This window comes from Ictidomys tridecemlineatus, chromosome 14, assembly GCF_052094955.1.
Source record: "Ictidomys tridecemlineatus isolate mIctTri1 chromosome 14, mIctTri1.hap1, whole genome shotgun sequence".
Classification (NCBI taxonomy): Eukaryota; Metazoa; Chordata; class Mammalia; order Rodentia; family Sciuridae; genus Ictidomys; species Ictidomys tridecemlineatus.
In genome coordinates, this window is record NC_135490.1 from 55,730,695 (window position 1) to 55,746,447 (window position 15,753).

The 15,753-nt window shown below is 33.7% G+C and overlaps 2 protein-coding genes across 3 annotated transcripts in view; one reads left to right on the forward strand and one right to left on the reverse strand.

The window, feature by feature from the left end:
* Positions 1–15,753, reverse strand: part of Gtf2e2 (general transcription factor IIE subunit 2) — a 74,314-nt gene that overhangs the window by 52,314 nt on the left and 6,247 nt on the right. The gene's annotated exons all lie outside the window — the stretch shown is intronic.
* On the forward strand, positions 3,360–11,667 carry Smim18 (small integral membrane protein 18). 2 transcript variants are annotated; one of them, XM_040269258.2, is made up of 3 exons: positions 3,378–3,500; positions 10,639–10,674; positions 11,079–11,667. In XM_040269258.2, the coding sequence occupies exon 3, from the start codon at positions 11,116–11,118 to the stop codon at positions 11,401–11,403; it is 288 nt and encodes a 95-aa protein (XP_040125192.1). In that variant the 5' UTR covers positions 3,378–3,500; positions 10,639–10,674; positions 11,079–11,115; the 3' UTR covers positions 11,404–11,667. The 2 variants fall into 2 exon arrangements, with proteins under 2 accessions (XP_021575943.2, XP_040125192.1); XM_021720268.3 differs by lacking the exon at positions 10,639–10,674 and having other exon boundaries at positions 3,360–3,500.

Here is a 15,753-nt window from a genome sequence, read left to right on the forward strand (position 1 = left end):
GCCTCACGCATGCTAACCAAGTGTTCCACCACTAGGCTCAAAATACAGTTCTTTTGTAAGTATCTTTACCTCACTCTTACCTCAAATTTGATCAACCCCCCACCAATAATTAGATATTACAAATCTCAATCTAATCCACATGGTGTTTTTAACAGATAAAATGAGTCCCTCACCTCTCATAAAGGTTCCTCAAAGAGAGAATTTGCTTTAGACTACCTATCACTTTGTTGCATACTTATAGGCAGAAACCCTAATGCCATCATTGCATCATAAACACATTTCAATAGTCACAGGAATGGTAAAATATATATTTTTATACTATATATTAAAATATATAATGTATACAGAATACATAAATATGTATATATTCATCATTAATACTAGAAAAACATTTCAGAAGAACACCTTCTATTAGCAAGGCATCACATCAGACATTATAAAGTTTCCATGTGGCTGGTCCACAAAAAGAGAGGTTAAATACAAGAGAAGGAACCAATGCCTGGCATCAGCTTGGTAATAATCATTTAAACAAAAGACTGCATTAGAACAACCACAAGTCAAATGTAACCTTTGTCAGAGATCCAAAAGAGAAGCTTCTAAATGGCAACATAATACTCATTTGAGGTTACTTAGTGAAAAGTATTTATTGATATGCTTTTTAGAGACTAAAATGAAACTTCATATGCAATTTTCCCTTAAAATGACTGTCATAATTTTGACAAATAATTGACCCACTGAAGTCTACTATGTTTCCAAAAATAACAATAATTTTAAGAATGCCTGGGGGCTGGGGTTATAGCTCAGTGGTAGAGTGTTTGCCTAGCATGTAAGAGGCACTGGGTTCAATCCTCAGCACCACATATAAATAAATAAAGGTATTATGTCCATCTACAAAAATAAAAAATAAAAGAACGCCTTACAATATGTTTTCACAATCACTATTTCAATTAGGAAATATTATACTGATCTGTTTTCCCACGGTGTTCAGAACACATTTTGTAATAATAATAGTAACTGAGATTTACTGAACACTTATTACATGTCAAACACCTTCCTAAGTGATTTGCCCATTTAATCACTCCAAAAAATTCTATTTAAGAAGTGTTATTGTCCTTTTTTAAACATAAGAAAATTGAAGGTGTATAGAGTCAAATCCAGTTGTAAACCCTGTGATATTGCCTTATATAAGACTTAACTGGCCTTTACACAAATTATTCTGTATGAAACTGTCTATTTTGCCAGAGCATAGAAACTAATAAATGCATATTTCACGTCTCAGGTTTTCACTTAGTAAAAATACTATAAAGCTTTATCCTTACAATACTGTATAAACAACCTACTGGGAAGACTACAAAAAAAGAAATGACAATATATTAAGGACAAACACCATTTTTAAAAGGGATAATTATGAACCACATACAGTTTGTTTACCACGGGGTCTCTAGCTTTTAATGCCAACCATAGTCAATAACTATTTCTTGAATGAAAGTATGAGTGTAATAAGGTATTTCCATGCCCCCCTTTTTAGCCCCAAAAACTAATGTACTGATTTATCTATGATTTTAAAAAACAATTCTGTGTAGCAAGGATTTACCCACTCTGTTGCAGTTTTAACAACCACTCCCTTAGTTAAAAATCTTGACTGTTAATTTAGATCAAACTCTAAATACATCATAATTTAAAACATTGTATCTCTGAACAGCCAACTGGAGGTGACTTTGTCATTTAAATTTCACCAGGAAAGCCTGTAATTCCAGTAATTTGGGAGGCTGAGGCAGGAGGATAGCAAATTTGAGTCCAGTCTTAGCAACTCATCAAGACCCTATCTCAGAAAATAAAAAGGGCTGGTCACTCTACTTTTACCACTCTACCATTGAGCCCTAACCCCAGCCCCCAGGCTGGGTGCAGAGGTACATACCTGTAATCCCAGTGGCTCAGCTCTAGAAGCTGAAGCAGGAGGATGACGAATTCAAAGCCAGCCTCAGCAACTTAGAAACTCAATGAGACCCAGGCTCTAAAAATATTTTTTAAAAAGGGCTGGGGATGGGCTGTGGCTGACTGGTAGCGCACTTGCCTAGCATGTGTGAAGCACTGGGTTTGATGCTCAACACCACATATAAATAAAAAGGTCTATCAACAACTTAAATTTAAAAGGGGGGGCGGGCTGGGCATGTAGCTCAGTGGTAAAGCACTCTTGAGTTCAATCCCCAGAGCCAAAAATAAATTACTTCATAGACTGAGGCTGGAAATGAAACTTGGTGGTGAAGCACTTACCTAGCATGCATGAATCCCTGGGTTCAATCCCTAGCATCTCAAAAAATAATAATAAAAATAAAAATAGCCCTGCATGAAATCCCAGCAGCTCCAGAGGCTGAGGCTGGAGGATCAAGTGTTCAAAGCCAGCCCCAGTAATTTAGCAAATCCCTAAGCAAGACCCTATCTCTAAATAAAATATTAAAAAGGGCTGGGGATGTGACTCAATGGTTAAGCACCACTGGGTTAAATCCCCAGACCCAATAAATAAATAAATAAATTCACAGGCTGCTTTTTAAATATAAGTAAAATATCTGCCTAAACTAACCCTCTTACAACTTAAAAGAGCTGAAAAATGTACTATTTCCCTGTGAATTTCTCCTAAGTCCAAACACAAAGAAATAGTCCCTTAGAGGGCTGGGACTGTGGCTCAGAAGCAGAGCGCTTGTCTAGCATGTGTGAGGCACTGGGTTCAATTCTTAGCACTACATATAAATAAATAAAATAAAGACCCATTGACAACTAAAAAATAGTAAAAGAAAGAAAGAATCCCTTAGAGAAGGCAAGATTTATGTATAGAACAAATACTGAGAGAAACATAAATTTTCATTTATAAGATTTTATGCAGGGCTAGGGATGTGGCTCAAGTGGTAGCGCGCTCCCCTGGCATGCGTGCGGCCTGGGTTGGATCCTCAGCATCACATACAAACAGAGATGTTGTGTCTGCCAAAAACTAAAAAATAAATGTTAAAAAATTCTCTCTCTCTCTCTCTCTCTCTCTCACACACACACACACACACACACACACACACACTCTCTCTCTCTCTCTCTTTAAAAAAAAAAAGATTTTATGCACACTTCTTGGAGGAAATATCAAGCTTGTTAAACTGGACCCTTGTTTCCTACGTTACTTTATCTTCTAGTCCTACAGCCGAAATAGTCACCAAAGGACATTCAATTTTGTAAACACTAAGGAATCACCAATTCCTATAAAGAAATTAAGCTTAAGCATAAAAAATATAGGAGAAGCAGTGACAGTTGATATAGCAGACAGCTCTATTTGCCTTTATGAATGATTCACTCTTCAGGGTGTCAGGTCTTAATGCAAATGAACGTAGAGGAAACTGTCAGCTGCATTGTGTTCAACCAATAGAAGCACAGCTCCATCTTGGCTGTGCTGTAGACTGCATTACAAACAGACGATACCACCGCTTCCATCGCTTCGACAGCATCCTTTCAGACAAGAGGTAGGTTTATATGATCTTTTTTATTTAGTACTCCATGTCCTTAGGACGGTAAATATTTCACCATGAAAATCAATCAGAAAGCCTTGTTCCTTATAAAGACCCAAAAAAGAACAATGTTTTCATTCCACTGCTTGGTAGAATTTTATTATAATATGAAGACTGCCTTGTGCTATTCGATAAGCACCCTTACTATCCTGTGCCTTAATGGAAAATTCATTACATTTTGTACAAATCTGATCTGTATCCAGGCCTTCAGTAAACCACAAGCATTTGATGTTAACTGGCTGGTTACTTGCTAATTTGTTTTTCTCAGAGCAATTTCATTTCAGCAGTTCAGTCTAAACAAAGGATTTTTCTTAAAGAAAAATCTAGATTAAAAGCAAACCCTGGATTAAAGCTTTCTGATTACATGTGCAAATTATTCCAGCAGTTACTAGTGAGAAAGTTTACTACATTTTAACAAACATGAGAAAATAGTTCAAAATTATTTTATAAAAATGTAGATGCAGAAAATGCTAAATTATCACAACTGTGATTTTTATACAAAATATTCAGACCTTAAAAGGTATCATTATATGAACTGTGTTTTACTGTAACCAAAGAGGATGTACAGAGCTTCAGATTTTCCTAACATTTTAATTATGTCCTCAAAGTGAAATTTATTTCACTGTATTATACAAATCATATTATTAAACAGAATCTTTTTTAGATAGCCTTTCATTTTTTTACAAGCTACATAACAAAATTTATCACAGCATTTAAATATAATGTTGAAGTTATTCTTAAACTGATCCTCAGAATAAACAAGAAGTAAATCTTCTTGAAAAACTACACTTTAAAATAAAAATACCTTCTAAGAAGAACTAGTTAAAGAAGGGTAATTCTGGGTAATAATAATATTTTCATGGCTCAGAGTAATTGTTTATGATTACTAAAAATTTTATTAACTACTAATCAATTATCTGATTTTATAGTATTCAAACATGAAAATATCATTATTTAATAGATGCTTTAGATACATGCTCAATATATTATACATACTGACCTAAAGATCCAACTTTTGCCTTTATCTTGCTGCTAAATTCATTTAATCTTTGGTGGGTTTTTTTGTTTGTTTCACAATTTCTATTCCTTCTATTTCATAGCACTCAACTAACAGGAGCAGGATATCCCTTACTAAGTTCAGAGATTGCTGATATTAGAGCTCCCCAGGTTCAACACTATTGGGTTAATTACCTAGAAACCATACTGCTTCTAATACAAAATATGGCAGCCAAAAAAAGGTTTCCGTTAATGTACTTTGTGAAATAAAACTGTTAACTTAAAACTTATATTCAGGTAAATTATAAATAGAACCCTGAGCACCCCACATTATTCAAACACTCTCAACAGCCTATATTTTATTTGTAATATATCCATAGTTAGTGCAGATGGATGCTCATTAGTGTTTCACTAAATGGACTTAGCAGCATGACTGATCTCGGAGAGCTCTAAAGCTTAAATTGAATGAGTTGCTCTGTATTTAAACTGATCATATTTTATCATAAGTTATCTTATTTTTAACTGATTATATTTCAAAGTGATATGCTTACAAGCACCAGAGAAGTCAAGGGGTTTTTGCCATTAAAAAAGGGTAAAGCATAATTTTATTCTTATCTGACAATCCAAGGTTCCAGAACAATTCCAAGTCCTACCCCATATATATTCCACTGGGGTCTTTTGAAATAAGAAGAAAAGCAGGTAAAGGGAGTGTATCAAAAATAACATAAAACAAAACAAAACTAAAAATGTAACTATAAAATACTGTTATTTGAGGGCTGGGGCTGGGGCTGAATAGTAGTAGAATTGCCTGGCATCTGTGAGGCACTGCGTTCAATTCTCAGCATCACATATAAATAAATAAAATAAAATAATGGTGTTTCAACAAGTTTAAATAAAAAATTTTAAACTTGTTATTTTAAACTCCCTGATTTCTACAATGCAATTTTAAAGGGGCAGAATCAAAAAAACAAAAATTATAACAGATTATTTTAACATGTTTTGGCCATTTTCTCTTGCTTTTTATAAGGCATCTTTAAGCATTTAACTGATATAAATTAAATGTTTCAAAAATGTAGTCTCAGAATAGGAGAAAATCCTAATGGTATACTTATTTTTGCATGTCTAATTCATCAAAGTAAGACTCAGTCTTTACCTTAAATTTAACACAAAAAAATTACCAGCACTCCTCTACACTTTAAAAAAATATACACATTAAATTTAAAGTAGACTAGCTGGGCACTGTGACGCACACCTGTAGCATGCCTGTAATCCCACAAGCTCGGGAGGCTAAGTCAGGAGGATCGAGAGTTCAAAGCCAGCCTCAGCAAGGTGCTAAGCAACCTTGCAATAATGATATTTTCACATTTGAATACTATAAAATCAGATAACTGATTATAGTTAATAAAATTTTTAGTAGACATAACAACCCTGTCTCTAAATAAAATACAAAATATGGCTGGGGATGTGGCTCAGTGGTTGAGTGCCCTTGAGTTCAGTCTCTGGTACCCCCCAAAAAAATTAAAGTGGAAAATATCTCCATACCATAAAGTTTACTTTGTTTCAGAAGTAACCACGGGCTAACTAAAGCAAGAATGTATTGAGATGCTCATCAATTATCAATATACTCAAGTCGCAAATTATCATAATTTACATCATAAGCCTGTCATATAATTCTTTCCTAAACTGCTTAGACATTTCTCACAAAGCATACAAGTGTCTATGGAGGTGGCATACATTGCTATTCCAGTCATTACTGCAAGCAAAATCATCATATGAATTTTATGTGTGAATAAAGTACACAGTCTAATCAAAATGACAGTGTTTATCAATTTTAATTTTTAAAGTGATACAAAAACTCAATAGCTATATTGAATAGATACATAACATATAGACAAGGAAAAAAACTTTATTTCAAAGGCAAAGAACAGTAATCTTCTTTCTTTCAAAATAGATCATGCTTTTGTTTAAACAAGTAATAAATACCAATGGTTCAAAAATCAAAAGATAACAAAGTAAAAATTGTGCATATTCCTCTGCCCCTCTTTCCTCTCCACTCATTCCCACAATCACTGTCATTGGCTTCTAAATCCTTGCAAAATTTTGGTGCAGATACAGCTAAGAATACATATTACGGGTCTGGGATTGTGGCTCAGCAGTAGAGCACTCACCTTGATCCTCAGCACCACATAAAAATAAATAAATAAAATAAGGGTATTGGTTCCAACTACAACTATATATATATATATATATATATATATATATATATATATACACACACACATATATAAAATATATATAAAATATATAAAAAAGAATACATATTATTTTCCCTTTTTCATATGCACAGTACTGCACCTCATTCTTTTAATGTAACATATTCCAAAACCCTTTCCATATCATTACACAGTGATTCAAATGAAAGGAAATCCTACATTATTCAGCCAGAAGAGTTCATAGATGGGTACAAGTTAACCTCAAATAATTTAATTTAGTTTTGTCTCTGCCTGCCTGCCTACTTGCCTGACTGCCCCTTTTCCTTCCCCTCCTCTCCTGCTCTTTTTATTTACTTTTTAGAGGAAAGAGAGCCTTAAAAAAACTTAAATAGTTGTACTTCAAAAATAAAGAGAATAGGGCTGGGGCTGTAGCTCAGTGGCAGAGTGCTTGCCTAGCATGTGTGAGGCACTGAGTTCAATCCTTAGCATCACATACAAATAAAATAAAGGCATCTATCCATCTATAACTACAAAAAAAATTTAAATAAAAATCAATCAATAAATAAAGAGAATGAGATTCCTTAAACTGACTTTCTAATCTTTCTAAAATTTCATTTTGAAATGGCAGCTTACATTATTAAAACTTCTCCCCAGTTTTAAAGTCAAAACTAAAAAAAGTTGTCTTATAGTAAATTAAAACACAACATAATAACTTCCAAATAATTTTAGCCAGGTCCAAGTTATAGATTTATGTAGTCAATTTCCAGAGGAAAAAAATTAAAACTTTTTCTGCATTATAGAAGTAGAATTGTGGATAAGGTTTTTCATTTTTATTTAAAATTGCTATAATGGTATCTGAAATCAACAGAGAAACAACATTTTTAAATAAGTTCATTAATAATAAAGATTAATCTAGGGCTGGGGATGTGGCTCAAGCGGTAGCGCGCTCGCACGGCATGCGTGCGGCCCGGGTTCGATCCTCAGCACCACATACAAAGATGTTGTGTCTGCCAAATACTAAAAAATAGATATTAAAATTCTCTCTCTCTCTCTTCTCACTCTCTCTCTAAAAAAAAAATAAGAGATTAATCTAATTTGAGAAGCATTATATAGAAATTACTCTTCTCAAGTCTCTTTTCTCTCCCTATTACTGTTCCTTCTGCAGCTGCTTCTAATGCCAGAATTAGAAGAAAATCTTTTAGAACAGATTCCCAGATTTCAAAAAGAGATAAGGCTGGGTATTTACTCAGTGGTAGTGAGCTTGCCTTGCATGTTCAAGGCTCTGGGTTCAACTCCAGCACCAGAGGTGGGGGGATGGAAATCTCAGTAAGGGATCAACGTAAACAGCCTTAACAGAAAGTCTAAGTATTATTTCCATAAATGCTGGAGATCGTACAGGCCTCAGGTTAGAACAGGTAAAACCATCAGCTAGATCTTTAGGTGCTTCTTCCTACTCTTTTTCCACTCATACAAGCTGGCACTTCCCTCTAGTTCCCCAAGGTCCTACTCTTCCTCTCCTTCTCTATTACCTGGGTTCTTCAAAAAAGACATGAAACATTTACACTGAAGTAAAGCTTCACTGTAACAATGTATGGTACCCCTCACAAAAATATGTGCATTTTTGCAATGTTGAAAATCTTATGGGAGCTCCAAATGCCTTAAAAAAATTCTTGTTGGTGCATTATAATTATACATAATAGTGGGATTCATTGTGACATGAACATAACTTGGTCAATTAAAAGCCAGACATTTTTAAGATGTGTGTACACGTGCCCAAGCACCCTCACATGCCTTTACTGTATTAGGAGAGCCAGGTCAAATAAGACCTAACTTTTGTCTCCACATGAGTAAGTTTCTATAAGTTACTTCAATAATTATCTGCATAGTGATTAGAATCAAAGGCATCAACAACCAACGAATGGCCTATCAAGACATCCACATTACTTAATACCAAGGTGCACATGATGGTCACCCCAAGGAAAACTGTGAATCGTGCTTCCCAAAGTTATGCGAGGAAGCAGACCTGCTTTCCCATAAGAATGTGTTCTGAAGAGAAAACTGAAAGGATAAGTAGATAATTTTGAAACGCTGGGTGTGCAGACATTGAAAATACTATAATGTAATGGGAAGTACTATACCTAAGTTCCTAAAAATGTATTTTGGGGGTTTATTTTTTTTAGTTGTAGATAAACACAATACCTTTTCTTTTTTTTTTTTTTTTTTTTTAACGTGGCACTGAGGATCAAACCCAATGCCTCACTCATGCTAAGCAAGCACTCTACTACTAAGCTACAAACACAGGCCCCGGACAATGTTTTTTGTTTTTGTTTTTGGCACCAGGGATTGAACCCAGGAGTGCTTAACTACACCCCTAGTCCTATTTATTTTTTATTTTGAGACAGGGTCTCTTTAAGTTGCTTAGGCTGGATTTGAACTTGTAATCCTCCTTCCTCAGCCTCCAGAGTCACTGGTATTACAGATGTGTGCCACCATGCCCAGACAATGTATTTTTGCATGTTCCTGAACTATGAAACACAATTAACTCAATTACTACCCATTAAGTCTGTCATCCCTCACTTCAAGATGAAGGATCACCAAATACCAAAACTGAAGAAATTCTTAAATTAAAAAAAAAAAAATGTATTTAAGCCTTTAAATCTGCCCTCAAATCATCAATTAAATCTTCAAAATACAGGAAGGAAAAAAGGAAAGAAGCATGTTCAATCAAAGAAGCAAAGCAATTTTCCAAGAAAATTTGATTTAGGATAGAAAACAAAAACTTTAGAAAATATTATTCTCTCAATCAAAGATTTAAAATTATATGTATTAAGAAAACAAATTTAGGGGTTGGGGTTGTAGCTCGGCGGTAGAGCGCTCACCTAGCACATGCAAGGCCCTGGGTTCGATCCTCAGCACCACATAAAAATAAATAAAAAAACAAAGGTATTATGTCCAACTTCAACTAAAAAAAATAAATATTAAAAAAACAAACTTGAAGAATTATATTGCTATGGAGCTTGGATGCAAAAATCATATGGAACTTTTTTATTTAAAAGCAGAGTCCTCATCTTTTAGAGATAAACACTGAAATATTTCTAGATTAAATGTCTGGAATTTGGCTTAAAATAATCCATGCCATAGAAGCAAGTGGGTAGAAGTATAGAGTAATCAAGAGTTGATAAACATATGTTGTATAAGCACATGCGGATTTGTTATACTCAAACTTCTGTACTACCTTGAAGTTTTACCCATGTGAAACATGCAAACAAGATGCCTCCAGAAGTATTTGGTACACGATGAGTAATAAACATTTGTTGTAAAGATTGCTTGCAAGTATATAGTGAAAAAGCATACCAAGTGATAGCAATCAATTGAATTAAGGAAATAGAACCATTTTTCCTCTTATTTCCAAAATTGTCTTAGTATAATCTTTTAAATTGGGTTAAAAATGTATCTTTAAGAGACCAAGATAATAAAAATTCATTTAGCTTCTCATTAGTTCCAAACTATCAAATTTTTAATCTTTGAATTTCTATTTAAGATCTAATAAGTAGTGGTCAACAAGACCAAAACAATGCAAGAACACTGAAATTTAACCCACTAGTTTACTTTGTGAAATGGAATAGTAATTTAATAGCAGCTACCTTATCAGGGGCTGAATTTGTATTTTTTAATATAGTGTTCATGGATCATTTAGATATACAAAACAGTTCATACTATCATCTATATATCAAACAATATCAAGATTGAGTTCTCTTCACAGGAAACTTAGTCTAAAATTTTATTTTATCTTCATTCTGAAAACTGCCATTATTTGGCTTTTTCTTTCTCTACTATTTTTCATTTGGCTCCTCTTTCCTGATTCAAAACATCTGTCTTTAAAGAAGTAAAAACAGAAGACAGAAATACACTGACCCAAGGTAAGAAGAATACATACAGGCAATGACAAAGCTTTTCCAGAGGCAGTCTGAAGAACACAAACTTAAAACTCCAAAATTTTTAATCAATAATTGCTCATTGATAAGTTATTTATTCAAGCTTAAACAAAGTCAGCTGCCTTGTTATTAGCACTTAATTTCATATTAGCACTTAATTTCTGTAAATGAATGTTAAACACAAATATTTATTTAACCAATGATATACAAAAGTGTAGTTTAAATATTTGGCATAAAGCACTCAAAAATACAATTCAGTAATTAAATCTTTTAGATACTAAGGAAGACTCGTGTTGCCTATATAAATTTATTAAGAAATCTTAGAACTGAGATTTGAATGGACAAATCTGTAGTTTGGTTACATATATTCATTTTCTACCTTTTTATAGATTCAAAAGAGCAATACAAGAAGTGGAATCTCTAAGAATGGCTTCCAGTCACTGGAACGAAACCACCACCTCTGTTTATCAGTATCTTGGTTTTCAAGTTCAAAAAATTTACCCTTTCCATGATAACTGGAACACTGCCTGCTTTGTCATTCTGCTTTTATTTATATTTACTGTAGTATCTTTAGTGGTGCTGGCTTTCCTTTATGAAGTGCTTGACTGCTGCTGCTGTGTAAAAAACAAAACTGTGAAAGACTTGAAAAGTGAACCTAACCCTCTTAGAAGCATGATGGACAACATCAGAAAACGTGACACTGAAGTGGTCTAGCTCCTACAGAAGGTGAACAAAACCTTTAAAAGCAGCTTTAGCCTCTCCGGAGATTAAAGAAAATTTCCCTGAGGCCAACTTTTACTATAAAACTGACTCTGACTTTGGGTAAAAGATTCCTAGAAGTGAAAAACAAGTGAAATATGTACTTTTTGTCTATGTATTACTCTCATTAAATATAAAGTAAAACTTCATAAATGTGAATTTACTCATCTATTTAATGTGACACATCGAAAAATGAATAAATTATTTCTAGAACAAAAATATTTCTGGAGTTCAACACTAAGCAACAAAAGTTAAACTGGAAAACAAAGCAAGGCTAATGATGCTAAAATAATCTATACCTAAACCATTCATGTAAACTAAAAAATAATATTTGAGTAACAAATATGCTATTTCAGATGTGTTTCTACATCCAAAATAAAATTATTCCACTTATATATAAAGTCTTGGTTATTAAAAAGCAATATTTTCTCATTTATTGAAGACAACATATTTTCTAATAACTTGAGTTCTTTGTAGTAAAAAGTCTCAAAATAATCAGAAGGGCCTCAAGTATACCTGCATAAAAGTCTAAAAAAACTGACTTCTTGTTCAATAAGAAATAAATGTTCTAGAAAAGCCCAGCCAATTTTCAAACTAAAACTTAATATTATACCCATTAAATTACACTGAAGTTTGTTCTTTCTTTTTACCTCTCATATTCACACTCTCGAGGACTAATATACTTAATGCAAAAAAAGACTACAAAAAAAGTGAAAATAAGACTACTATTAGAGTCAAAAGATTAATATTAAAATCACCCAACACCTATTAAGAAACACAGCAATTTCATTTCTTGAAATTTCAAGGGCTGTATAGATAATATATTTTATGATCTTAATACTGTTTTGCTAACAACACATGCTCTTAACCTTAGCTGCCCTTAGGCCAGAAATGACACTCCTGGATATTTATCCCGAGAAATTAGTTTGAAAGATAAAGGATCACCAGGCACAGTGGCACATGCTTGTAATTACAGCATCTGAAAAGGCTGAGGAAAGAGAAATGCATGTTCAAGATCAGTCTCAGCAAGTTAACAAGACCTTCTTAATGAGATCCTGTCTCAAAATTTAAAAGTAAAATAAAAAGGACAAGGGATGTAGCTCAATGGTAAAAGGCCCCTGAGAAAAGGGTTTGTACTAGCACTATTCAGAATAACAAAAATTTGGAAGCAAATAAGCCTTTAACTAAATATAGCACATCAACTTAATAGATTATTAAAAAGTCACTGAATACTATGATAACAGAAAAAATATTTGGCATATAAAGTGAAAACTAAATTCAGAATATAAAACTTTCAATACAATTATGGGTGCTATTTTAAGTTTATATTCATATAAGAAGGTCTGAAAAGAAATATGGAAAAATGAGAATAGATAACATTTTAAAAGTAATGTGAGGGTTGTGACTCAGTGGTGGTAAATCATTTGCCTAGCACATGAGAGGGTTCAATTATCAGAGCCACATAAAATAAATAAAGGTATTGTGTCCATCTACAACTAAAAATAAAAAAATAATGTGAGAGCCAGGCTTAGCGGCACACACCTATAATCCCAGCAGTTCAGGAGGCTGAGGCAGGAAGAGCACAAGCTCAAAGCCAGCCTCAGCAATTTATCAAGGCCCTAAATTAGTAAAGACCATGTCTCAAAAAAAAAAAAAAAAAAAAGGGCTGGGGATGTGGCTCAGTGAGTAAGCACCATGCGTTCAATACCTTGTATCAAAGAGAGAGAGAAAGAGAGAGAGAGAGAGAGAGAGAGAGAGAGAGAGAGAGAGAGAGAGAGAGAACACATCACCATTGACCCTAGAGAAATCAAAAGGATTTTAAGAGAGCACTTTGAAAAACTCCAGACAATGTAGATAATAAAATGGATAGACTCCTAAAAAGATACAAAGTACCAAAATTAATTCAAGAAGTAATAGAACATCTGAATAGACTAATATATAGGAAGAAGCCATCCTACAGAGCTAAATACAAAGGAAAGCTCAGGCCCAAATGGTCACACTAGAGAATTCACCCAGATCTTTAAAGAATAATAATAATAAACCTTCACAAACTCTTCCAAAAATTAATAGAAGAGGAACACTGCACGATACATTATTGAAGACCAGAATTACCCTGATGGACAGCACGAGAAAATAAAAGTACTGCCCGTATATATCCCTCATGAATAGAAATGCCAAAATCCTGGACAAAATACCAGCAAATTGAACACTGCAACAATAAAAACGATTATATAACATGACCAAGTTGGATTTATTCCAGGAATGCAAGGCTGATTTGACAAATGAAAACCAATTGATATATTAACAGAATAAAAGAACACAATCATCTCATTTGATATAGAAAAAGCATGTGACAACATCCAAAACCCATTTACAAACAGACACTCTCAACAAACTAGAAATAGCAGGGAACTTCTTCAACCAAATAAAGGCTATCTACAAAAACCTGCAATAATACCATATATAATAGCAAAGACTAAATACTTTGCCCCTGAGATTGGAAAGATGGCAAAGACAATCAATTGTCACTACCTGGACTCAACACCATATCAGACAGGCAAGGAAAAGAAATAAAAGACAGCATATTGGAAGGGAAAAAACAAAACTGGTTTTATTCCTAGAAGGCATAATATTGATGTAGAATATCCTAAGGAATTCACATAAAAACCTACTAGAAACAAAAAATAAGTTCAACAATGTTACACCATACAAAATCAATGTATAAAATGTACTGCATTTCTACATACTGGATATGAACAATCAAAAATATCAAATTAAGAAAATAATTCCAGGGCTGGGGTTGTAGCTCAGTGGTAGAGTGCTTGCCGCACATGTGGAAGGCCCTGGATTCGATCCTCAGCACCATATAAAAATAAAATAGAGGTATTATGTCCATCTACAATTAAAAAAAATATTTTTAAAAAAAGAAAACAATTCTACTCATAATACATCAAAAAGAATAAAATATTTACAAAAAAAAAGTAAAATACTTGGGAATAAATTTAACAAAATAAGTATGAAATTGACTTATACATTAAAAACTCAAAACATTATTGAAATAAATTTAAAATGTAAATAAATAGAAAGATATGGAAGTTAACTAACTGGAAGACCTAATGTTTTTAAGGTAGAAATTATCCTTTAAACTGATTTATATATTGAATCTAATAGAGATTATTAGCAACCTAGCAAGACCCAAAGTCCCAGCTGGTTTTTTACAGATGTTGATTAACAAACCAATCTTAAAATTATGCAAAAGATCCAGAAAAAAAATTATAATCTTAAATAAAAAAAAAAAGAACAAAGCTGAAGAACTAGGGGCTGGGGATGTGGCTCAAGCGGTAGCGCGCTCGCCTGGCATGCGTGCCACCAGGGTTCGACCCTCAGCACCACATACAAACAAAGATGTTGTGTCCGCCAAAAAATAAAAAATACTAAAAATTCTCCCCCCTCCTCTCTTAAAAGAAAAAAAAAAAAAGCTGAAGGACTAATACTTTCTCTGTTTTATTTTTCACTAGTACTAGGGATTAAATCCAGGGCCTTGTGCTTAGTAGGCAAGTATTCTACCACTGAGCTACATAATAGTCCATGGATTTACACTTTTTTTTTTTTTTTGATAGTGTAGGGCCTTATGCATGCAAGGCAAGCACTCTACCAACTGAGATATATCCTCAATCTAGATTTACACTTTTTTGTGGGGCGGGGGGCAAGTATTGAACTCAAGGGCACTTAACCACAGAGCCACATCCCCAGCCCTATTTTTGTATTTTTATTTTTATTTCACTAGTTGCTTAGCATCTTGCTTTTGCTGAGGCTGGCTTAGAACTTACGATTCTCCTGTCTCATCCTCCCAAGCTGCTGGGATTACAGGCATGCACCACAGTGCTGGCCAGATTTATACTTCTTAATCTTAAAACTTAAACCACAACACTACCAAGAAAGTGTGGTCCTGGCATAAAAATAGACAAATAAGTCAATGAAATCAAACTGAGACTCCAGAAATAAAATGCCTCGTCAATAGTCAACTGATACACAACATGAGGGCCAATGCAATTCAAATGAGGTTAAAAATAGTCTGTTCAGGGCCAGGAATTGTGGCTCAGTGGTAGAGTATTTGCTGAGCATGAGTGAGGCACTGGGTCCAATCCAGCACCACATAAAAATTAAAAAAAAAAAAAAATGTTCAAGAAATGGCACTGGGACAGTGAAATATAATTTTAGCTCTTATACATAGGTCTATAAGTTTGAGTTAATTTTTGTGTATGGTTTAATATAAGAGCCTGAACAAACTTTGAATTCACCAAA

Excerpts from the sequence above, each read along its gene's own strand:
- Smim18 (XM_021720268.3), top strand. The coding sequence starts at position 11,116 with ATGGCTTCCAGTCACTGGAACGAAACCACCACCTCTGTTTATCAGTAT.